Consider the following 24,347-nt stretch of genomic DNA (forward strand, 5'->3'; position numbering starts at 1 on the left):
ATTCAAATTTTGCTAACATTCCTAACATATGTTACTTTATCAAAAGGCTTTGGAAGTCCATATAGGTAATAACTTTTGTGATGATGCTGCGCTGTTAACATATGTTATGTTTAAGGGGGGATTGATTTAAGATGCAGTGTTTTGTTATAAGCAGTCAGTTTGGAAGGAATACAGATGTTGGAACGCAGAAAAATTGCTTATTTTAGCCATGCAAGTGTTTATTTAGCAGAAGGCTTAATAAGTTTTTGTTTACCAAAGGAGGGGATCCTTGGCTTTGGGGCTTTGACAAAGGGCCATCTTGACTTGAAATGTCAGCTCTTTTCCCTCATTATAGATGCTGCCAGACCTGCTGACATTTTCCAGCATTTTCTCTTTAGGTAAGAGGACCCTTGGCATGTTTATGTGATTAAAGTAATGGAAAGACGAGTTAGGTACATAGGGTCATATAGTCATGTGATATTAGAAACAGGAGGAGTTAGGCTTGTAGCTGAGGAAAATAGCTGAGTTCAATTAGAGAGGGCTGTTTAAAGATAAAAGCCCACAAGTACCACTCTCGCTCTCTCTACAAAATCCCTCTGTAAGCTCCAAAGCTTCTAACAAACGTTAAAGCAAGTATGCCAGAATTTGCTCACCATTTTTGAAGTAGGGTTTAAGTCTCTAAGAGAAATATTGCTTAAATCGAACTGAACAGTTACAAATTACAAGTGTGAAGAGTTGTTGTTTTTCAGATTTAAAGGTTGTCAATGGTTAACCGTTAAACTGTTACATTTTGTTAGAGTTTACTTAAACTGGTAATGAATAAAACTTTTTTTGTTAAAAAAATCCCTAATTCTGAAATAAAGCATCCTTTCCTCACATTAATGCCAAAATAGAAAAAAATTATTGGGATTTCGTCTGGCTTTATATATACCTAACACTTCTGATTTGGAGACACAGTGCTAGCCTACAATCTCAAAACCTCTTTGGTTCTGTAGATTCCTCGGGAAATAACTGTATACATTCACTTGCTCCAAGGTGATCCTCACAGCAACATTGCAGGGATGAAGGGAACATGCTGTGGTGACAGAGAAATATCCTTACTCAACTCAGAGCAGTGGATTTGCTGAGATGACAAGTGAAATGAACTTGATGCTTTTTCACTCTTTCACAGGATGTGGGCATCGCTGGCAAGGCCGGTATTTGTTACCCATTCTTATTTGCCCTTGAAGGTAGTGGTGAGCCACCTTCTCAAACCGTTTGGTATAGGTACTCCCACAGTGTTATCCAAAAGGGAGTTTGAAGATTTTGACCCAGTGACAGTGAAAGAATGGCAGTGATATCGTTCCAAGTTAGGATGGTGGGTGACTTGGAGGGGAATTTGCAGGTGGTGGTGTTACCATGTGTCTGCTGCTGTAGTTTTTCTAGATGGTAGTGGTCATGGGTTTGGAAGTTGTTGCTGCAAAAGCTTTGGTGAGTTCCTGCAGTTCATCGTTCTGCAGATGGTACACACTGCTGAATGAATGTTTGCAGATGGGGTGCGAATCAATTAGACTACTTTGCCCTGGATTTTACCTAGCTTCTTGAGTATTATCCAATAATGGAGGGCTGAGTAAGATGCTCTTTTGGAGGGTCAGTGCAGGCTTGATGGGTCGAATGGCCTCTGTAGGGATTCTATGATATGATTCTATGATAAACTAGGCTCACTCTTTGGTGGAGTGCTGAAGGATTGCTTCAGTGTAGGAAGCTGCCCTTGTTTGAATCTGGCATTGGACACCTGTTCTGATAAAGACTCAAGATCCCATGGCATTATTTCATGAAGAACAGGGATTTCTTCCAGAATCCCAATGAGAATTCCTGCAGAAACCAACACCATTTAGATTAGCTGGTTATTTGTCCCATTTGCTGCTAGTAGAATTGTATGTGTAAAATGGCTGTCTATTTTGTCAGTATAACAAATGTCGATAGCATTTTCAAATACTTCATTTCTGATAAAACACTTCAGAATATTTCTGAGAGAGGATAAGATCTAACTGTATAAACACCAGGACCAGGATTTTACAACCTCGTTTGTAAAATCCCACCAGAGGCCAATGGAGAGGTGGTAAAATTCCAGCCCAGATGTTGTTTCCATCTGCTCCTCCCGTTTAAAATTAAGTTTCTTTTCATTAAAACATCAATGAACGGCAAAGCGGTGGGATGAATGGGAATCAAATTAAAATGGAGCAGCGATGAGATCACTCCAAGTTTGGATTTAAAAGGATCCTTTTTTTTAGGTTTTTCGGGAAGGACGACAAATTTTCTCATATCCTTTTGGGAAGGAATTCTGCTGTCCTTACCTGCTCTGGCTGACGTGGTTGACCCTTGGCTGCCCTCAAACAACTAAGGATGAGCCAGCCAGTGATGCCCATGTTACAGGATTGAATAAGAAATAATAACTTCCTGCCCTAAAGGGCATCAGTGAACCAGATGTTTTTTTTTTACAACAATGGTTTCATGATCATCATCAGACTTTTAACTCCAGATTTTTACTGAATTCAAATTTCACCAGCCGCTGTGATGGGCTTCATATCCCAGAACATTACCCTATGCCACTGTTTCCCCGGTACAACTACAAGATTTGAGACTCAAGGAAATAACAATGAATTCAATTGATCTACGTTAGAGGATTTCTATACACTTTATAAATTGCTACTTCAAGACTTATCTCAACACAACCAGCAGTTACTTTTCACTCACCAATTTCCACTTCCGAATGGGCCCATTCATCACCTCTGCCTGCTGGAATTTCTGTCTCCTGTTGCTTTCCTTTCAGTGAACTCTCCACTGCAGTGTGTTTTCCATCAGACTCTGCCACATTCTCTGTAAAAGTCACAACAGAAGGTTCCTTCTGTGCTTCCTCTACTTGCTCACTGGTATTCAGGATATGCAATTCCCTCCAAGCCTTCTCTTCTTTCAATCTCCCTTCAACATTTGGGGAGGGTGCTTTTTTCTCATGCTCTCTGAGTCTGCCACTCACCAGAGCAGGAGTTGCTTTCTGAATCTCTTCTGCCCTCCCTGTGATATTTGGAGTTGGTGTTCCTGTATCCTCCCCATTCCCCTTCATTTCATCCCATGTTCGCTTTGAATGTCCTTCGATCTCAGTAAAATTTGAGGAAGATCGTTCTACTGTTGCTTCCTCTTGACCTCTTGTGATCTCTGAAATGGGATGGTCTTTCCCAGTCTCTTTGACAATGTCTGGAAAACCTGGTCCTCTTGCTATTTCTTCACCCTCCTCCTCTTTTCGCTTTTGAAATGCCACACTTTCTGCAAGGTATCCAGATTGTGTCTTTCCCTGTGGCATTTGGCCTCCGCCTTCTTCCTGCTTACTCTCTGAATGTCGTGTGTCCTTGGTGAAGACTGAAGATGGCAATCCTCTTGTTGATTTATCATTCATCTTCTCTCCTTCTTGTTCTTCAGTAGCATCTTCCTTTTGTTCTTCCTCTTTGCTGCGGTCCAATGATTCTGAAGAATAAAATTGGCAAAGATGTAACTTTTCTCTAAATTAACCTGTAAACTTTTTTCAATTCTAAGGAAACCATTCCTCCTGTATCATTCAACCAACATCAGCTACCTTCATTACCTTACAAAATGACCGTTTCTAGCTAGAAAGGCTGCTAAAGAACGACTGGAAGCATCACAGCCAAACTCAATGCTTCACTCACCAATGCACAATTCACCAAGAGTGGGAATTCCACTATTTCATCCCCACATTCTAGCTTTAAATCTATTTCAATCTCAAATTAAATTCTTCCATCTATGTCATTGCAAAAATCACAACACTAGGTTTCTCCCGTGGCTCCTCTCCATTCTTGCCTGTGTTATAGGACATAGAACGTAGAACACTACAGCACAAACAGGCCCTTCGGCCCACAAGTTGCGCCGATCATATCCATACCTACCAGGCCATAGAACTATCTGTACCTCCCAATCCCATTAAATCCCATGTACTCATCCAGAAGTCTTTTAAAAGACCTCAGCGAGATCGCCTTTACCACCAGCGACGGCAGCCGATTCCACTTACTCACAACCTTCCGAGTGAAAAACTTACCCCTAACATCTCTGTACCTGCGCCCCAGCACCTTAAATCTGTGTCCTCTCGTAGCGACCATTTCAGCCCTGGGAAATAGCCTCTGAGAATCCACCCTATCTATTCCTCCCAACATCTTATAAACCTCTATCAGGTCGCCTCTCAACCTTCGTCTCTCCAGGGAGAAGAGTCCCAGCTCCCTCAACCTATCTTCATAAGGCATGTCTCCCAATCCAGGCAACATCCTTGTAAATCTCCTCTGCACCCTCTCAATAGCTTCCACATCCTTCCTGTAGTGAGGCGACCAGAACTGCGCACAGTACTCCAAGTGGGGTCTGACAAGGGTCCTATAAAGTTGCAGCATTACCTCCCGACTCCTAAACGCAATCCCTCAGTTAATGAAGGCCAGTACACCATACGCCTTCTTGACCACATCCTCCACCTGCGAGGCCGACTTAAGAGTCCTCTGGACCCGGACCCCAAGATCCTTCTGCTCCTCAACACAACTAAGACTCCTACCCTTGATATTGTACTCCTTCATCCCGTTGGTCCCGCCAAAATGGACCACTACACATTTATCCGCGTTGAAGTCCATCTGCCTCTTCTCTGCCCAGTCTTGCATCCTAGCTATGTCACACTGCAACTTCTGACATCCCTCCAGACTATCCACAATGCCACCAACCTTCGTATCGTCAGCGAACTTACTAACCCATCCCTCCACTTCCTCATCCAGATCATTTATGAAAATGACAAACAGCAAGGGTCCTAGAACAGATCCCTGGGGCACTCCACTGGTGACCGACTTCCATGCAGAAAAAGACCCATCCACAACTACTCTCTGCCTTCTGCAGGCAAGCCAGTTCTGGATCCACAAGGCCAAAGCCCCTTGGATCCCATGACCTCTCACCTTCTCAAGAAGTCTTGCACAGGGGACCTTATCAATGCCTTGCTGAAGTCCATGTAAACCACATCCACCGCTCTTCCTTCGTCAATGTGTTCAGTCACATTTTCAAAGAACTCAACTAGGCTCGTAAGGCATGACCTGCCCTTGACAAAGCCGTGCTGACTATTTCTGATCACACTAAACTTCTCTAACTGCTCATAAATCCTGTCCCTCAGAATCCTCTCCATCAACTTACCAACCACTGAGGTCAGACTCACCGGTCAGTAATTTCCCGGGCTATCCCTGTTCCCTTTCTTGAAGTTAGGAACCACATCCACAATCCTCCAATCCTCTGGAACCTCTCCCGTCTCCATTGACAATGCAAAGATCATCGCCAGGGGCTCTGCAATCACTTCCCTCACCTCCCACAGTAACCTGGGGTACATCCCATCCGGTCCCAGCGACTTATCTATCTTGATAGAATTTAAAAGTTCCAACACATCCTCTTTCTTAACGTCCACATACTCAATCTTTTCAGTCTGCTGCAAACCTGTAGTATAACCTCCCAGATCACTTTCCACCATGAATACCAAGGCAAAGTACTCATTAAGCACCTCTGCCATTTCTTCCATTTCCACACAGACTTTTCCCCCTTCACCTTTTATAGGGTAAATTTTCTGGAAGTGGCCTTCCAGAAACTTGATTCCCTCAACAACTTAAAACCTGAATTCACTCAGGTCTGATAACCGTGTAGGCTCATTTCACACCTCCTTCACACTCAATTATCAATCTCATGTTTGCTGGCCAATTCTCTTACCTCTAGCCTTCATCCTTTCTTGACTTTTTTTATGTTGATGATATTGCTATCAACACTCTTTCATTTTTCAATCATGCTGCTTGTAGGCTTCAAATTTACACATACACACTATTTTGCCTTGTGTTGGACTCAAGGGTAATTGCTGTGTCTAATACCCTCCTAGGGCATCAATATCAAAACTGTACAAGTCTAACTTGCTAAGGGTTTCTTTCCCTATAATCTACAGGAATAAGCAAACAACTTGCATTTTTAATATAGCCCCTTCAATGTAGTAAAACATTCCAAGGCATTTCACAGGAGTGATAACAAACAAAACACCCAGCCTTACATTAGGGCAAATGATCGAAAGCTTGGTTAATGAGGTATGATTTAAAAGGGTCTTAAAGGAGTAGTGAAGAGAGGTTCAAGCAGCCAATACAAGAGTGTAGGATCTAGACAGTTGATGGCACATGAGCCAATGATACAGCAATTAAAATCGGAGATGCTCAAGAGGCTAGAACTGGAGTTGTGCACATCTCTCAAGGACTGTGGACCTGGAGATTATAGGGAAAAGGGAGAGGCAAAGTCATGGAGATGTTAAAAAAGGGGAAATCAAGGTGGTTTGTAGCTGAAAAGTAATGTCAGCGAACACAAGGATAATGGAAGATTCATGCCACTCAAACACCAGACAATGACCATCTCAAATGAGAGAGAATCTAACTATCTTCCCTTCACATTCAACATCATTACCATAGCCGAATCCCTCATTATTAACCAGAAACTGAACTGGACCAGCCATATAAATACTGTGGGGCTACAAGAGCAGATCAGAGCCTAAGAATCCTGCAGCAAGATACTCACCTCCAAACTCCCACCATCTATAAGGCACAAGTCAGGAGTCTAATGGAATCCTCTGCACTCACCTGAATGAATGTGGCTCCAACAACAATCAAGAAGCTCAACATTGTCCAGGACAAAGAAATCCACTTAATTGGAATCCCTTCCACCACCTTCCAATATCCAACTCCACCACCAATGCACAGAAGCAGCTGTGCGCCATCTACAAGATGCACTACAGCAATTCTCCAACTTCCAAAACTGCAATCTTAGCCAAGAAGTATAAGGGCAGCATATGAACAAGAATACCACCACCTGCAAGTTCCCCTCCAAGTCACAAACCATCCTGACTTGAAACTAGATGCACTTTCACTGGATCAAAATCCTAGAACTCCCTTCCCAACAGCATGCTGGGTGTATCTACATCAGATAGATTTCACTGGTTCATGAGGTGGCTCACCATCAATTTCGAGGGACGTTAGGGATGGGCAACATGGTTTTCCCAGCGACACACACATCCCATGCAAGAATGAAAGGATGGGACTTACAAGTAGACTTACATTAACACTGCAGTGAAATTACTGTGAAAATTCCCTAGTCACAACACTTTGGCGCCAGCTCGGATACACAGAGAGAATTTAGCATGCCCAATGCACCTAACCAACACATCTTTCAGACTGTGGGAGGAAACTGGAGCACCCGGAGGAAACACACGCAGGCACGGGAAGAATGTGCAAACTCCACACAGTGACCCAAGCCAGGAATTGAACCTGAGCCTCCAGCACTGTGAGGCAGTAGTGCTAACCACTATGCCAGATAAGGATGGTGTTGTTGGCTAGAAAGCAAATTAGTTAGAAGAAATTCTGCTCATCCATAGACTTTAAGGCCACTGAGTTGATGCAAGTTCTGAAGGGTCTTGACAGGCAAATGCTGAGATGATGTTTCCTCTCATGGAAGAATCTAGAACTAGGGGGCACAGTTTAGAGTATCTTAGTTGAGACACTGAAGAAACTTCTTCTGTCAGAGGGTCATTAGTCTTTTGCCTTCTCTTTCAGAGAGCAGTGGACGCTAGTTCATTGATTCATAAGGGAGTCAAGAGTTTAGGGAATAAACTACTTCTTGAACCTCTGCAGTCCATGTGGTGTAGGTACATCCACAGTGCTGTTAGGAAGTGAGTTCCAAGATTTTGACCCAGTGACTGTGAAGGAATTGTGAGATATTTCCAAGTCAGGTCAGATGTGGGGCTTGAAGGGGAACTTGCATGTGATGGTGTTCCCATATATTTGCTACCCTTGTCCATCATTGTGGTGGAGATCGCAAGTTTGGAAGGTGCTGTCAAAGAAACCTTAGTGATCTGCAGTACACACAGCTACAGTGCGTCGGTGGTGGAGACAGTGAATGTTAAGCTGATGGATGGCAATCAAGCAAAATTCTTTGTCCTCGATAGTTCAGTATGGGTACACTACTGGCATTGGGAAGGGAGTTTCTTTTCATTACATTTCAATATGTGTATGTAGATATTACTGTATAAAACCAAAAAGGAAATTAGCATGCTGAATCAGTTTGCTTCCTTAATTCTTTCATGGGTGTCACTGATGGATAGGATAGAGGTGGAGAGACTCTTCCCGCTCAAAAAAGACAGTAGGACTAGGGGGCACAGCCTCAAGATAAAGGGGAGGCGGTTTAGAACGGAGTTGAGGATGAACTTCTTCACTCAAAGGGTGGTGAATCTCTGGAATTCTCTGCCCGTTGAAGTGGTGGAGGCTGCCTCGCTAAATATTTTTAAGAAGCGGGTTGATGGGTTCTTGATAAGAGAGGGGATTAAGGGTTATGGGGAGAGGGCGGGAATGTGGAACTGAGCCACGACAGGTCAGCCATGATCTTATTGAATGGCGGGGCAGGCTCAAAGGGCTAGATGGCCTACTCCTGCTCCTATTTCTTATGTTCTTATGTTCTTATTTGTTGCCCATTCCTAATTGTCCTTAAACTAAGTGGCTTGTGGGTCATTTCAGAGGGCAGTTAAGAGTCAACTACACTGTTGTGAGTTTGGAGTCATATGTGGGCCAGACTGGGTAAAGCCAGCAGATTTCCTTCCCTAAAGGACATGAGTATACCAGATGGGTTAAGATAAATCAATGGTAGTTATTCTAACACATTCAGGAGATTAGTTTTATAATTCAGATTTATTGACTGAACTTAAATTCCACCAGCTGCTGTGGTAGGATTTGAACCCATGTCTCACGGCAACTGTGCAACCATCTTCCCCACCTAATAGATGAATGTGCAGGTTCTGCGTAGCAAGACTCCGTACTTGGTCTTGAAGGAGGAAGAGATCATCAGAGGAAGACCATGGATTTATCCAATCAGCAAAAGACAGGATGTTCTAAACTTTGGCCCAAATTGGTACTGGACAGCGAAGGTCAGGGTTGCCCACTCCAAGGCCAATTCAGTGACATTTTCACCCATAAGTTACAGGTTCAAACAAGACATGGGATTTGAGTTTCTTATCCAGATTTGTACTCCAGTACAGTGTGCAGGGACTGTTGCATTGAGAGATGAGCTATCCTACATTGAGGTAGTGGTCAGAGCACTGGTAAATCAAAAACAGACACATCATCTCAAGGTATTACTTTGCATTTTCAAGCGGTTGATAATAAGGCCAGGGAGTCAGGATTCTCAGCTTGGATATAACAAGTAAAGAAAATAACTTAAAAGTCACAATCATCAATAGTATTTCAGCAAGTTGAGATGTAGGGAAGTATGAGCTCATATAACTCAGGTTCGAGAGGCACAAACGGGGACATTTTCCCCAGTATGAGGGACTGCAAACTACAGAGCAGCAAAGGGATTTGGGTGTTCATGCCCACAAATCACTAAAAGCCAATGGACAAATACAAAAAAAAATCAAAAAGCCTAATGGAATATTTGATTTTCTCTCATTTCTAAAATTAAGTAAATTATACTTAATATACAAAGCCTTGGTAAAATCCCAAAAGCGCATTCAAGGCTTGGATAGCACATCTCAGGGAGGGCATACTGGTGTTGAGTGGATGGGAGGTGATGGGGAGGTGTGACCGCACAGATTTTTGAGAATGATATCATTAAATTACAAGGACAGAATTAGAATCATAGAATCCTACAGTGCAGAAAGAGGCCCTTAGGTCCATCGAGTCTGCACTGAACACAATCCCAGCCAGGCCCTACCCCCATATCCCTACACATTATACCCACGAATCCCTCTAACCTACACATCCCTGGACACTAAGGGGCAATTTCTTAGTATGGCCAATCAACATAACCCGCACATCTTTGGACTGTGGGAGGAAACCAGAGCAACTGGAGGAAACCCACGCAGACACGAGGAGAATGTGCAAACTCCACACAGACAGTGATCCGAGCCGGGAATCGAACCCAGGAGCTGTGAAGCAGCAGTGCTAACCACTGTGCTACCGTGTCGCCCATTAGGGCCATGTGAATTAGGGCCAGGCCGTTCAGGTACGAAATCGGGAAGCATTTTTCCACACAAAAGGGCAGTGGAAATGTGGAACTGACTCCCCCAAGAGGCTGTGATTTAGTAAATTTAAATTTTAGGGGAGTACAAAAGAAAAAAGGGAAGTAGAGATACACCCCAACAAAAATTAGTTTTACACTCTTACCACAAGGTAAATGTTTGCTTTCTAGCATTATTTTCATTCCAGGAGCGAGTGCATTATTTTCCTGGCTGAATGAGTAGTTTTCCCTTAATTGAAAGGCAAGTTCCTGGAGATCATTCAACAGCATTGTTTCTTCATCATGTTCTGATAAATTTTCCTCAGTCTTCCAATGGTTTTCCTCAGGTCTTTTGTCCAGAATACTCCCAACCATATTGAAAATCTTCGTCTCATACTCCTCCAATATATAGTCCAGAGTATGGTCAATATCCTCCTCGTTGGTTCCGGATGACTTGCCAAAGCTCAATGCCTCTTTCAAATCATGAAGCACAGCTTCTAGATTTAGAACTTGCCGTGAATCAAGGTATCTATGCAAGCGTTCAATGCTCTTTTTATCCAAGTAGCTTTTCAAAATAGTAAGTTGTTCCTCTTCCTTGCTGTACTTTCGATTTGGAAACATTTTCCTTTTGTCCTCTGATCGAACATGTTTTCTTTGATGGGCAGGTTCTTCAGCATAATTTTCTTCAACTTCAGACAGGTTTGATGTATTTTCAATACTTGAGTATGTATCTGACAGTCCATTCTCTTCAGTTTTGTGATCCTTGCCCTCGTTGAATTTGCCCATATCCTTCTGTGGCACCTCAGAGAGGTATTTTAGATGCTGAGCTTGGTCTTCATTAAGTATGTCCAGAGCATTACTACGTATAGGCTTGAGGTAGGGTTGTTCTGATTCTCTTTGGCTTACAGACTTATTTGACTGTTCTTGAACATTCTCAATAAGTTCGTTGTGTTTTTCAACTTCATGGTCTATTTTTACAGGCATTTCCTTTTGCCTATTAGTGTTTTCCCCTCGATCTTTTAAATCTTTTAGTTCCACCATATTTTTTTCCTCTTTTAAGTTCTCATCTTCAACGTTTAAATCTTGATCATCTAAAGCTTCTTCTTGACCATCACCAGTGGCATTAGAGTCACTGTTCTGTGCCAGTTTGGCCTCTGCAGCATTTTCATCCTCTAATAACTCTTCTGGCTGATCAGTGTCAATCTCTTCCAGAACGTTCTCATCATTTATTTCTTCCTGTAATTGATCTGAACCATCTCCAGTTTGTTCCAAATTACTATCCAAAGATGGACCTATGTCTCTCTGGTTATTCTTTGCTAAATCATATGCTTTAAGTTCTCTGTACTCTTTATTTACCATTTTATGGCCCTCTACTTTTTCACCAATTGCACTGAAGCTTGCAAGATCTTCCTTGCCTTCATCTACACCTTGTGACTGCTTGGTATGGTGGTCCTCTATAGAAAATTGTTCATGTATATCTGCTTGAGTTTTGTTTTGCGATCCTAACTCCTCACTCTCAGCATCTAAGATTTCAGCAGATACATTTCTGGACCATTTTGTCTCAGAGTCAAACATTTTTTCTATTTCAGTTTCCTGTTCTAACTGATTAACTGTTTGTGAACTTTGATTTGTCCCACTTCCTGAATTGTCTTCAGTACTAGGATGCTTTGGAGCTTGCAGTTCAATTTTTCTGCCCTCATCATCTATTTCTGGCACTTTTAAGAATTCATTTTTGTCAACTTCCTCATTAAAAGTTGGGCCATTTGTTTTCAATTCACTCTCTTTTTCTAAACCAGGAATTTGATGTGTTGCTTTGGATTGAATGCCTTGATCTGCCTCTATTCCTTCATTTCCTTTAGAGGATATTTCTAAATTTGTATCATTTTTGGAGATCCCCACAATTGTATCTTCAACTTTGTAATCTTCTTTCGTTATGCCAGATCTCTCATCCATAGCATCATTTTCTACTGCTTCACCAACTGTATTCACAAGTTTATCTTCAACCTCTTTCTCTGACATATTTAACAAATATATTCTATCTTTTTCCCCTGAATCTTCAATACTTGCATCCCTCACGTCTTCTTGAATGTCTTCAGAATCAGAGCCGTAAGCATCTGTAACCTTTGATGTTGTTTCACTTCCGGTTACGACTGCATAAAAAGTGTCACCAAGAGTTGTCCACAATCCTCCCTTTTGACTGTTTTCATCTTCTAAAGTTCCTGCTTGGAGTTTCTCCTCATCTCCAATATTGACAAATTCCTCAGTTATCTTGTCCAATGACTGCTCCTTTTCTGGGTCGACAGAAGTCACTGGAATATTAACAGCCTGAGCAGTAATTTTAGTGTTGGTCTCACTGGATTCTACAGCTTGGTCTTGACCAACATCCTTATCTTGGACATTGTCTTCTTCTGGAAGTTCTAGCTGCTGCAATTTAGTGTCAGAGTATGTGAGCAGAGGTACTTTCCCTGATTTAAGTGACTCTTCTTTCGACAGCTCAGAATCAAACACAGGATTTTCATCTAATGCAGTCACTTTACTTGTCATGTCGTCATCTACCACAATCACATCTATTGTTGACCCAAATGTGGTTTCTAATTTTGAAGACCCCGCAAGTTCAAATACGTCTTTTCGTTTATCTTCTTGAGATTCCTGTTTCACTCTATCCAATAGCTCAGCTTCACCCCAAGAAACTCGAGTGTCTTTGGTGTCTTCACTAAGCTCCTCATGTTCTGCGTCTTTTGGAGGTGAGGTTTGGAACCCCTGAGGTTCCAAATGTGCGCTCACTTTAACGTGGCTACTACCATCCTCTTCTGTTGGATGATCTTCCAAAGAGGAAACATTTTCACCCACATTAGCAGGTTTTTCTTCAGATTCTCCATCTTCAACATGAAGAATTTGTTCACCATTTATTATACTATCTACAATTTCATCTCTTTTCTCTTCAATCAATGATGGAGAGTCACTGACTTTCCCTTCTACAAATTCAGTTGCCTCTTTATCATCTCTTGCTTTATTTTCAGGCACTTTGGGAGTTGTTTTAAACTCAGTTTCTGGAATTTCCTGCCCAGTATCTTCATCTCTCTTCTCCCTTACACTTTCTTCTGTTCTGATAAGTGATTCAGCCTTGCCTTTGTCAAACTCCGTTTCTCCGTTTGCTTGTACCAAGCGATCAAGGTCCACGTAATCAAATTCATCAGGTCCTCCATCAAAACAAACAAAATCTGTTTCCTAGAAAGCAGGAAAAAAGCAGAGTTTGAAGTGAACACAGGCCGAAGCAAAATTTCGCACAGCAAATTGCACTTTTTCCCTTCTATTCAATTTCCCCCTCGTAATAACACTACAAATTTAGGGGAGATGGTAGCACAGTAGTAACATCACAGGACTTGTAACCCAGAGACCCAGGGTAATAATCCGCCGACACTTCAAATCCCACCACGGAACTGGTGAAATTTATATTCAATTAATAATTCTACATTATAAAGCAAGTCTCAGTACCATGGTGACCTTAACAACAGTCACTGCTTAACATAAGAACGCATTTGGTTCACTAATATCCTTAAGGATATCTGCTATCCTTTCCCAGGCTGGTCTACATGTGATTCCAGACAACTGTCCTCTGCACTCAGTTCAAGGGCAATTAAGGATGGGCAACAAATGATGGCCTCGTCAGTGACACCCATAAAGAACAAAAAAACATTTTCATTAACCTAATCAAGAATACAAATGAAGCATCAGGGTGCAGTTAAAGATGCAGATTTGCTCATCTCACTCTGCTAAGTTTTTTATTTGAACTACATTGTTATTTGGGCAACAATTGTATTTTGCTGTGCCTTTTAAGATACAAAAAATTCTCAGTGTTGGAACATCAGACACAAGAAGGAAGAATTAACAGTTTGATCAATGAAGCAGCTTTTAAAAAAGGTTCTCACTGGCTAAGCTCACGTTATGAAGAGTGACTACATGGGCGATGGACAAGAAAATATCAAAAGGACATTAACATTGGACACTGTTGCCCAGAAAGGGACAACAACTTCAGAAGCAATGGGGGAGGTTGTCTTATAAGGAAAGGTTGAGCAAGTTAGGTGTATACTCTTTGGAGTTTAGAAGAATGAGAGGTTAGCTTATTGAAACACATAAGATTTGAGGGGGCTTAACAAGGTCACTGCTGAGAGGATGTTTTCTCTTATGGGAACTCAAGAATGAGGGGGCACAGATTAAAATTAACGGGTCTTCCAGTTAAGATGGAGATAAGGAAAAATTACTTCTCTACTTGCCAACTCCTGTTCCGATCTCTTATAATCTTATATGATCTTATGAAATTGGTGAAGGAGGGAAAAACAAGTCAAAGAATCAAATTCTGATCAAAAATAATTATCTGGTAGCCTTAGCAGTACAAAACACCAGTGCTGTTTGCTTTTAGAGTAACGATATGTGAATAAGATATGGGGAATTTCTGTAAAGATTGGCAAACTCCGAGAAACATTCACAGAAAGTGCAAAAACTAGCACATTCATGGAGGCCCCACCCCACAAGTACCAGCATACTGGAATTGTAGCACAGTGGTAACATTGCTGGACTAGTCATTGAGACCCACACAAATGCACTGGAGCCATGAGCTTAATTAAATCTCACCGTGGCAGCAGGCAGGATTTAAAATTCAATTACTGTAATTAATAAATCTGGAATAAAATGCTAGTCTCTTCAATAATCATAAAAACCAATCTGGTTCATTTGTGACCTTCAGGAAAGATATTTGCCGTCTTTACCCATTCTGGCCCAAATGTGACTCTTGAACCACAGCAGCGTGAACAAATCTTATCTGTACCCTGAAATGATGCACCACACCACTCAGTTACATCAAACTGCTACAGACCAAAACACTATGGATTATAACTACATCACATGGACAGCAGCAGTTCAAGAATTGCCCTTCATCAACACCTTCTGAAGGGCAATTACAGATAGGCATGAAATTAATGCTGCCCTTGGCAATGATGCTCACACCCCAAGAACATTGTTTTTAAAAAACTGCTAGAAACAATTCCCACAAAAATAGACACACTGGCAGACCATCCTCACCAAACACGCTTTTGGCCAACACACCTCAAGTACTGGCACATTCCTTGGGGCACATGAGGATTTCCCTGTAAGTACTGACAAACTCTCAGAAGCCTCGCTTCTAAATGACACAGTTATCTCCACAAAGAAATGCTATGAAACCATGGCTGAAATTATGATCTATTAGTCTAGTAATTAGTATTAGGGGTGGCACAGTAGCACAGTGGTTAGCACTGCTGCTTCACAGCACCAGGGCCCCAGGTACGATTCCCAGCTTGGGTCACTGTCTGCGTGGGGTTTGCACATTCTCCCCATGTCTGTGTGGGTTTGTTCTGGGTGCTCCGGTTTCCACCCACAGTCTGAAAGACGTGCTGGTTAGGTGCATTGACCCGGACAGGCGCTGGAGTGTGGCAACTAGGGGAATTTCACAGTAACTTCACTGCAGTGTTAATGTAAGCCTTACATAATAATAAATAAATTTCATTCAGTGACAGAAGAAATGAGCCAAGAACTCAACAGAGACAGAAAAACACTGATCTGGTCACTTGGGGGACACCCTGGGATAGCTCAAAAGAACCAAGTTTGAAACCCATGTCTAGAGGATTGATTGTACTATTAGACAACGTTGGTCCTTTTATAATATGTACACATACAAATGCCACATAAATGCAAAATAATCCCTCAATGTCAGTAAAACAAGTTGATAGTCTTCAACTTCAGAAAGTGGAGGACATGCCCCCGTCTACGTCAATGGGATTGAAGTGGAAATGGTCAAGAGCTTCAAGTTTCTAGGTGTCCAGATCACCAACAACCTGCCATTGTTGCTCCATTCCAATACTATAGTTAAGAAAGCCCACCAATGCTTCTACTTTCTCAGGAGACTAAGGAAATTTGGTATGTCAGCTACCACTCTCACCAATTTTTACAGATACACCATGGAAAGCATTATATCTGGTTGGTATGGCCCCTGCTCTGTCCAAGACCACAAAAAAACTACAAAAGGTCATGAACAAAGCCCAGTCTATCACACAATCCAGTCTCACATCCATTGACTCTGTTTACACTTCCCGCTGCCTTGGAAAAGTAGCTAGTATAATTAAGAACCCACGCATCCCAGAAATACTTTCTTCCACCTTCTTCCTTCCGAGGTCTGAAGTCACGTACCAACCAACTCAAGGACAGCTTCTTCTCTGCTACCGTCAGACTATTGAATGGATCTACCTCATATTAAGTTGATCTTTCTCTGCACCTAGCTATGACTGTAACACTTCATTCTTCATCCTCTCCTTTCCTTCTCTACAAATGGTATGCTTTGTATGTACAGCACACAAAGCAATACTTTTCACTGTATATGAATACATGTGACAATAATAAACCAAATAAAAAAACCTACCTCCGCAGGCAATTCCACCTCGTCAGTTGAGTATATTAGATTTATTTCAATAAGGTCTTTAGGGAAATATCCAAACTGACTCCCTACCTGTGAGAGAAAGAATTTAAAGGTCAAGAAATGTTGCACATATGAAGGAGGAAAATAGGTTATCTGATTAACATAAAGAGGGGCAGCATCTTTCGGACAGGAGGACAAAACTGGGATCCAACAGCAGGTCTTCCTTACAATACAGGAATTAAAGAAACAGATGCAGAAACAAATCCGAAAAAAAAGCTCTCCACTGCCACACAACAGTGTCAAGTTTTTTTTGTAAACTTTGATCAACAGAAGCTCGCTTCTAAGAATCAGACAGAATCCTTACTCTGGATTTTCTCGCTAATTAACAAAAGCTAAATGATTTGATTGATCGTTCTACTGAATTTTAAACTGAAATTTTTTTATTTCTGCTTCCGACAAGCTGTGTTTCAAGTAGCTGAGAGGTGATATGATTGGACATTGTGATTTGGGCCTTCATTGACCAAATTGTAAAACGATAAATTTGAGGGGAAATCTAGCAGAGCATGAAGACAAACAGGAGAACAAATTAGGAGTAAATTATAAACTTTTTAGCTGAAATCGCAAAGGTCGAAATATGGGTTGATTAGAGTTAAAATAGCCAAGTACCAAGTTCACTCTGTTTTCCTCACTTTAGTCAATGCTTGCATAGGAAATGCTGATGAGCTGATAGGAAACCAGAGTGTGGGAAGTCAGAGATCTTGATAGGCTGAGCTGGTTTGGCCATGCAGATGGAGAAGTGACACCTTTCATAATTTGGCTGTATAAATGATTGCGAGGTAACAATTGGGTTAAACTGGGTCTCCCTAGGCTTTGCCATGTAAAGAAAATACAAGACGGGATTCCCCAAGTAGACTAGAGAGATAACGCATATTGTATCAGCTGATTCAGTGACACTGGAACATAGCAGTGCTGGAGTAGTTCTGGCAAGACCCCATTTTTATACCCAGGTTTAATGGTAATGCGCTTTGATGTTATGGCTCATAAATCAGCCTGTGTCCAGTCCTACTTACGCTGAATATAAGCACTGTCACAATGGGTTATCACTTCAAATAATTTTAAAACTGCAAAGTCAAAATGTTAAAGAATTAAATGACTCTGAGACATAAATCTAAACATCGTCTTGCTGTGTGATGGTACAACACAGTATAGTGTCCTCAAAACTTCACAAAGTAAACACATCTGCCACTCAAAGATAAGCACATTCCCTTATCACTCTGCTGGTTAATATGTAGAGATAGCATGGGCAATAAACCTATCTTAAACTGTGCCAACATTCCACCTGAGGTACTCTCAATTTATTGACTGTTCAATGCGCCTGTGAACATTTACTGTCCCAGATTAGATTATACATTCAGCTGTTTGTAATTCATCCTAAATAAAAACCCAGTCACATGGGTGGTGCTATCCAGAACCCTTCATTGGATGTAGATTCAGAATGAGAAGTTTCTCTTCAGAATCAGAAGTGAGAACCAGTGCAGCAAAGTTATTTATTCATCCCAATTACTAAGTGATAAGGCAGGGTGTAGCTGAGCCACTCTGGTCAAGTTACATAATTTCAGCTCTTGAAATGCCACAACAGTCCTCTGGTCCCCTAGATTAGGAAGGGGGAATAAAAGTCTACCTTTAAAAAGGTAACTCAAGAGTAATCACTCCTAATCACTTCCCAGTGACACACTGCTGGCAGTATGTGGGAGTGTGAGATAAAGGTGAAATTTAGCTTTGATCAATGGCTGATTGCAAAGGAATGTCTTCTGACAAGAAGCAGAGAAGAGAAGCACCTCCGAAGGTTAGAAATGGAAACAGGACTACATAATCCAGGAACGTCACAGTCACTGATCCTGCAGTCTTTTCAGTGTACAACTGAAAATTATTGGAATCAAATGTGGCAGCTGCAAGAACAGTAGTGAGGTCCCACCCGACAGCGATGCAGCAGCGCTGAGGGCCCGCTTGGCAGTGGGGACAGTGGTGAGGGCCCACCTGTGGCAGCAAGGGCCCACCTAGCGAGGATCTATCCAGCAGAGGCAAGGACCCACCTGGCGGAGGTGGGGACAACGGGAGGGCCCACAAAGTAACACTGTGACAAAAATAGTGCAAACAGTGTATGCACTGTATTGTAAACAGTGTATGCAGAAACACGTCATTCCTCATGAATGTGTCAGTGGGACATAAGAATTTCACAACTCAACATTTCTTGCTTTTCTTTCAGGATTGATTGTGCTCATTTTTTTCTTTTCCTTCTCTCTCCCAATAGCAGGTATTTCAGAGTGCAGCAAGAAGCTGATTGAACAAGTACAGAAATTATAGTTCCTGTCTGCTGCCTCTCAACAAGGATATAACACTATGTCCACGTGGAAGTATTTACACCACAGGCTGAGATTGGTGTTGAACGAGTCATTCATCAGAACACTCCATGCTTCTTTCCAAACAGCATTGTGATTATCAATGTCCTGATTAGACAACAATGCCATTATCATAACATCCTGCAACTTCCAGGATGTTCGAAAGTGAAGCAAGTGAATTTAGCAATTCCTATATTAACACCTGCTCAACATGCAGACAATGCTTCAATTTATATGAAAGGCTAACACATCTAATAACACAAAACATTCTCACTCATATCTCCTCGGTGTTGTGTTCGACTAGAGCCTGAACTTTCAAATTCCTTATTCACAGTGAGCACCAATTATTCAATAACAATTTGATTTGACTTCTGAAAAATCCAAGCCCATTTAAAAGGGATACTGGAATAATATACATACAAATAAAATGCTACTCACACTTCCAGCCCAAAGATCGTTCCTTTCTCCTGTTAATTTATAATAAACATAAATTGTTTCACCCTTTTTAAATTTTAGAAAGCGGCAGTCAGGACCTGTGAAATCCTGCACAGCTTTACCTCGACACATCAGCACTGAAAGATACAAGACATCAAAGAAACAGTTAGCACTATCATCCCATACACAGGCACACCCAGTCCCTTACCCTCACACATTTCCCCCCCACACACACAATCACCAAGGCCCACGCCATTCCCCATCCACTCACCCAGATGCAGTTATCTCCCCATCTACTCACCAAAGTGCAGCCATCTCCTCCCCTCCACTCAGCAAGGTGCACCCCCCCAACTCACCGAGGCGTGCCCCCCACCCTCCACTCACCGAGGCGTGCCCCCCACCCTCCCTCCACTCACCGAGGCGTGCCCCCCCGTCCTCCCTCCCTCCACTCACCGAGGCATGTCTCTCCCATTCCACTCACCGAGGCGTGCCCCCCCACCCTCCCTGCGCTCACCGAGGCGTGCCCCCCCACCCTCCCTGCGCTCACCGAGGCGTGCCCCCCCACCCTCCCTGCGCTCACCGAGGCGTGCCCCCCCACCCTCCCTGCGCTCACCGAGGCGTGCCCCCCCACCCTCCCTCCGCTCACCGAGGCATATCTCCCCGCTTCCACTTACCAAGGCATGCCCTCTGCACCCCTTCCACTCACCGAGGTGCATCTCCCCCCTTCCACTCACCGGGGCCTGCCATCCCCTAACGGACAGTCTCCTTCCATTCAATTGTTTTATTTATATTTCATTGCTGCATCAACATTTCTAAATTACTTCTTCATTTTTAAATACAATACTATCATCAGTTCATTATCCATACCAGTGCTGCTATGTCATCAGAGATGGAACAAATCAAAAAGGAACAAATTAGGAATTAGGGTGAGCAGAAAGGGTAATTTAGGGTGCAGACAAAGAGGAAAGTGCCCCCAGTTACGGATAAATGCAACCTACAATGTGAAACTAGTCCATTCTAATAAGGAAATCTTCGAACATGATCTAGGCCAAAAGAAAAATGACAAATGGAATTCAATGTGCTGTGGTATTTTTCAGTCTTTATAAAAGAAAATAAAGACTTGCTTTTCTACAGCACCTTTCACAACCTGACGATATCCCAAAATATTTTATGTCCAATTAAATATTTTTTAAGCGTACCCATTTTAAAAACACTGATGATAGTCATCGAATTTTCAAGCAAAAGACAGTAATCACGAACGCAATATTTCCAACTCTGGTCTGGACTCTAGGATGTTCTGCTGCATCTTGACATAAATTCTATTGCACTTTAAAGTTAGCGTTTATTCATTAATCACAAGTAAGGCTTACATTAACACTGCAATGAAGTTACTGTGAAATTCCCCTTTTAGTAAGACCAGAATCAGAGTTGTGTTTGCAGTTTTGAATTGCACACAATAGGGGAGATATTGGGTGCAATTTCAGAGAGGTCTTTAAATGATGAAGAGATGGGGCAGAGTAGATACAAACAACCTGTTAGCAGCGACTGAGAGGTCGAGAGCAAGGGGACATTGGGAACTGGATGGTGCATGAGATTTGGATTACAATTCATGTGAAGAATAAACATCAACACAGTCTGGTTATGCTGAATAGTCATTATCATTTCCAAGTAATCCTCGTTCTGTGCTGAGCTAGCTGATCTCAACAAGGATGGCAGTAGGCTACTGCAAATAACTTCAATGTACCTAGGCTTTGGAAGCAAAAGTCATTGATCAAGAATTCCACAACAACATTGTGACCCGATGACCAGTTCTAGAAGTGCACCTTTTTATAGAGTTATATAGCGCAGAAAAGGCCCTTCACCCCATGGAGTCTGCACTGACAAAAACTACCACTAAAGTCATGCTAATTCCATATCCTTGAATGTTATGATGTTTCAAGTGCTCGTCCAAATACATTTTAAAGGTTGTAAGGTTTTTGGCCTCCATTATCTTCCCAGGCATTCCAGATTCCTAACACCCTTTTGGATGCTCTGCGAAGACAGAATCATACGCAATTGGCTTTCACGTTTACCTATGGTTGAGGCTGTGGTAGGTGAAATGCACATCCACAAAGCACAGGTGGGTGGGTGGTAGCGCAAGAAGAAAACAGCAAACATGTAAAGGCTTGTAATTCCCAACGCTTTGTTACATACTACATGCATTTAATCGTCTAATAGAAGGTTCTTCATAACACTACCATAGTATATAACATATCCTGGGTTACTTGATTTTATTTCAAACCTGAACTCTGTATTACTGTCCCATGCCAAATATTTATCCAGCTTTGAAAAAAATCTTATGATTCTGTTGGAGTCTTTTCATCGTACTTTCTGGAAGGGAGAAGGGACGACTCGAAGGTTTACTTTTGGTTTCTGCTGAAGATGCTGATTTTTACCCTGTAAACCCCACCACGTGTCTCTACTGAATGAGTTTTGCCAAGTCACAAAATTAATTTAATTTTCTTGAATCCCAACATTATTTTGAACATGATGTGCCCAAAAATGTGAATATTCCATAAGTGTCCTCGGCCACAATCTATGAAAAATTCATGTAGTAAAATGTAGAATTAGTATAAGTAGAAAGAGTTTGAGCTCATGGGCAATCTTACAAAGCAGAAGAAATTGCCAGAAAGATCAGCAATAATTTGAGCTGGGGCCAAGATTAGCATCAAATTTAGAACTAACAAACGCATACATGGTAGGAAGCCAAGATCACCACCATAATCTTAAAGCTGCTAAAATAAATATCAACTGTTGAACTAAACATTAAGAGCAATAGAAATAACATCCTCCAAACAGCAATCTTCCAGATTGTACCACAATCAGAGGACACAATATTTTGTTATTTTGTATATAAACACAATTACTCTGCAACAAAACGTAATTACATCAATTTAGTTCATCAAGGGGAACAAGAAAACTTAATTTTCCCCACAACAGATTCCTATTGTGGAGAAATTCTGTGTGGGAATTTAACTAAAACAGGTAGAAAAGAAGACAAGTGGCAGATAGTTCACTCTCCAGGAAAAGTCCCTCTCCCCCTGCTAAAGGATGGAGGGGGTGGACATTTGCTTATTTTGCCCCTCTCCCAAAGTCAACAGTTTTACAAAACAAGCTGCACTTCAAATTGTGCACATCCCATTGAGAATAATCTGACTCCAGTGCATCTTTGCAAGAAAATTACAACCAGAAGTGGGAGAGGTCTGAATTCAGAAACAACTGACAAAGAGGGAATAAAAGTTTACTGTGCGTGGAACAGATTACCACACCCCTCATATTCCAATTAATGATAAATAAACGTTTCCAAATTTGGCTCCTTGATGTTGCTCAAAGCTTCCCACACATTAGAAAAAATAAATTGTTACAATAAAATTCAAAGTAAAGAACGGATTATTTACTGAGCTGCCAACTAGTCACCAATTGCACAGAATTGAATCTTATCCCTCTGCCTCCCACCATCAGTCAGACTTCTTTATTTGCACTTCACAAAAAATCATGTTTAAAGATCGCAATGAGTGGCTATACTTACTGCTACATTCTTCATCCAGACATCGTTTGAAGTTGGAGAAGAGTTTTTGCTGGTCTATTTTACAGCTGGTTGCTGTTATCAGTGACACTAACACACATATTTGCTTCAGCAATGCAGCCATGTTGAGAGACGGAGGACAGCGGCGCAGGCGCACTGGTTCGGGCGACACGTCAGCAGCTCAGCCGGGCAGGGGGCGCGAGAGGCAGCGCTGCCAGGGCAACCGGGGAGGGGACGGCAACGTTACTGGGGCAGCCGGGGGGGTGGGTGGTGGCAGCGTTACCGGGGCAACCAGGTAGGTGATGGGTTGGGAGGGAATGGGGTGTTGAGGCAGAGGACTGGTTAATGGTGGTACTGAGATGGGTTTAGTCGGATGGCTAAGAGGAAAGTTGGCAGGGCTTGAGAATCAGGTGGTAGGTTTGAGGGGACAAAGGATGGAGTTGGTGGGTGTGAAGAGGATGGCAGCACAGGGGTTAAAGGGACTTCAAGAGGATGGCAGTGTGGGGGTTAAAGGGACTTCAGGAGGATGGCAGTGTGGGGGTTAAAGGGACTTCAGGGGATGGCAGTGTGGGGGTTAAAGGGACTTCAGGGGATGGCAGTGTGGGGGTTAAAGGGATTTCAGGAGGATGGCAGTGTGGGGGTTAAAGGGATTTCAGGAGGATGGCAGTGAGGGGGTTAAAGGGACTTCAGGAGGATGGCAGTGTGGGGGTTAAAGGGACTTCAGGGGATGGCAGTGTGGAGGTTAAAGGGACTTCAGGGGATGGCAGTGTGGGGGTTAAAGGGACTTCAGGAGGATGGCAGTGTGGGGGTTAAAGGGACTTCAGGGGATGGCAGTGTGGGGGTTAAAGGGACTTCAGGGGATGGCAGTGTGGAGGTTAAAGGGACTTCAGGGGGATGGCAGTGTGGAGGTTATAGGGACTTCAGGAGGATGGTAGTGAGGGGGTTAAAGGGACTTCAGGAGGATGGCAGTGTGGAGGTTATAGGGACTTCAGGAGGATGGTAGTGAGGGGGTTAAAGGGACTTCAGGGGGATGGCAGTGTGGGGGTTAAAGGGACATCAGGAGGATGGCAGTGTGGGGGTTAAAGGGACTTCAGGAGGATGGCAGTGTGGGGGTTAAAGGGACTTCAGGGGATGGCAGTGTGGGGGTTAAAGGGACTTCAGGGGATGGCAGTGTGGGGGTTAAAGGGACTTCAGGAGGATGGCAGTGTGGGGGTTAAAGAGACTTCAGGGGATGGCAGTGTGGGGGTTAAAGGGACTTCAGGGGATGGCAGTGTGGAGGTTAAAGGGACTTCAGGGGGATGGCAGTGTGGAGGTTATAGGGACTTCAGGAGGATGGTAGTGAGGGGGTTAAAGGGACTTCAGGAGGATGGCAGTGTGGAGGTTATAGGGACTTCAGGAGGATGGCAGTGAGGGGGTTAAAGGGACTTCAGGGGGATGGCAGTGTGGGGGT

General features: G+C 42.7%; 1 protein-coding gene across 2 annotated transcripts in view; it reads right to left on the minus strand.

The window, feature by feature from the left end:
• Positions 1 to 23,021, minus strand: part of mia3 (MIA SH3 domain ER export factor 3) — a 97,614-nt gene extending 74,593 nt beyond the window's left edge. For both annotated transcript variants that reach the window (XM_080193058.1, XM_080193057.1), the window contains exons 1-5: positions 22,901 to 23,021; positions 19,336 to 19,469; positions 16,502 to 16,588; positions 10,218 to 13,278; positions 2,716 to 3,480 (exon numbers count right to left, since the gene is read on the minus strand). In XM_080193058.1, coding sequence (XP_080049184.1) covers positions 2,716 to 3,480; positions 10,218 to 13,278; positions 16,502 to 16,588; positions 19,336 to 19,469; positions 22,901 to 23,021 — 4,168 coding nt within the window. The remainder of the gene's footprint in view (positions 1 to 2,715; positions 3,481 to 10,217; positions 13,279 to 16,501; positions 16,589 to 19,335; positions 19,470 to 22,900) is intronic.
• Between the last annotated feature and the right edge of the window lie 1,326 nt (positions 23,022 to 24,347).

Source organism: Carcharhinus amblyrhynchos, chromosome 7 (assembly GCF_965287045.1).
Source record: "Carcharhinus amblyrhynchos chromosome 7, sCarAmb.v2.hapA, whole genome shotgun sequence".
NCBI lineage: Eukaryota > Metazoa > Chordata > Chondrichthyes > Carcharhiniformes > Carcharhinidae > Carcharhinus > Carcharhinus amblyrhynchos.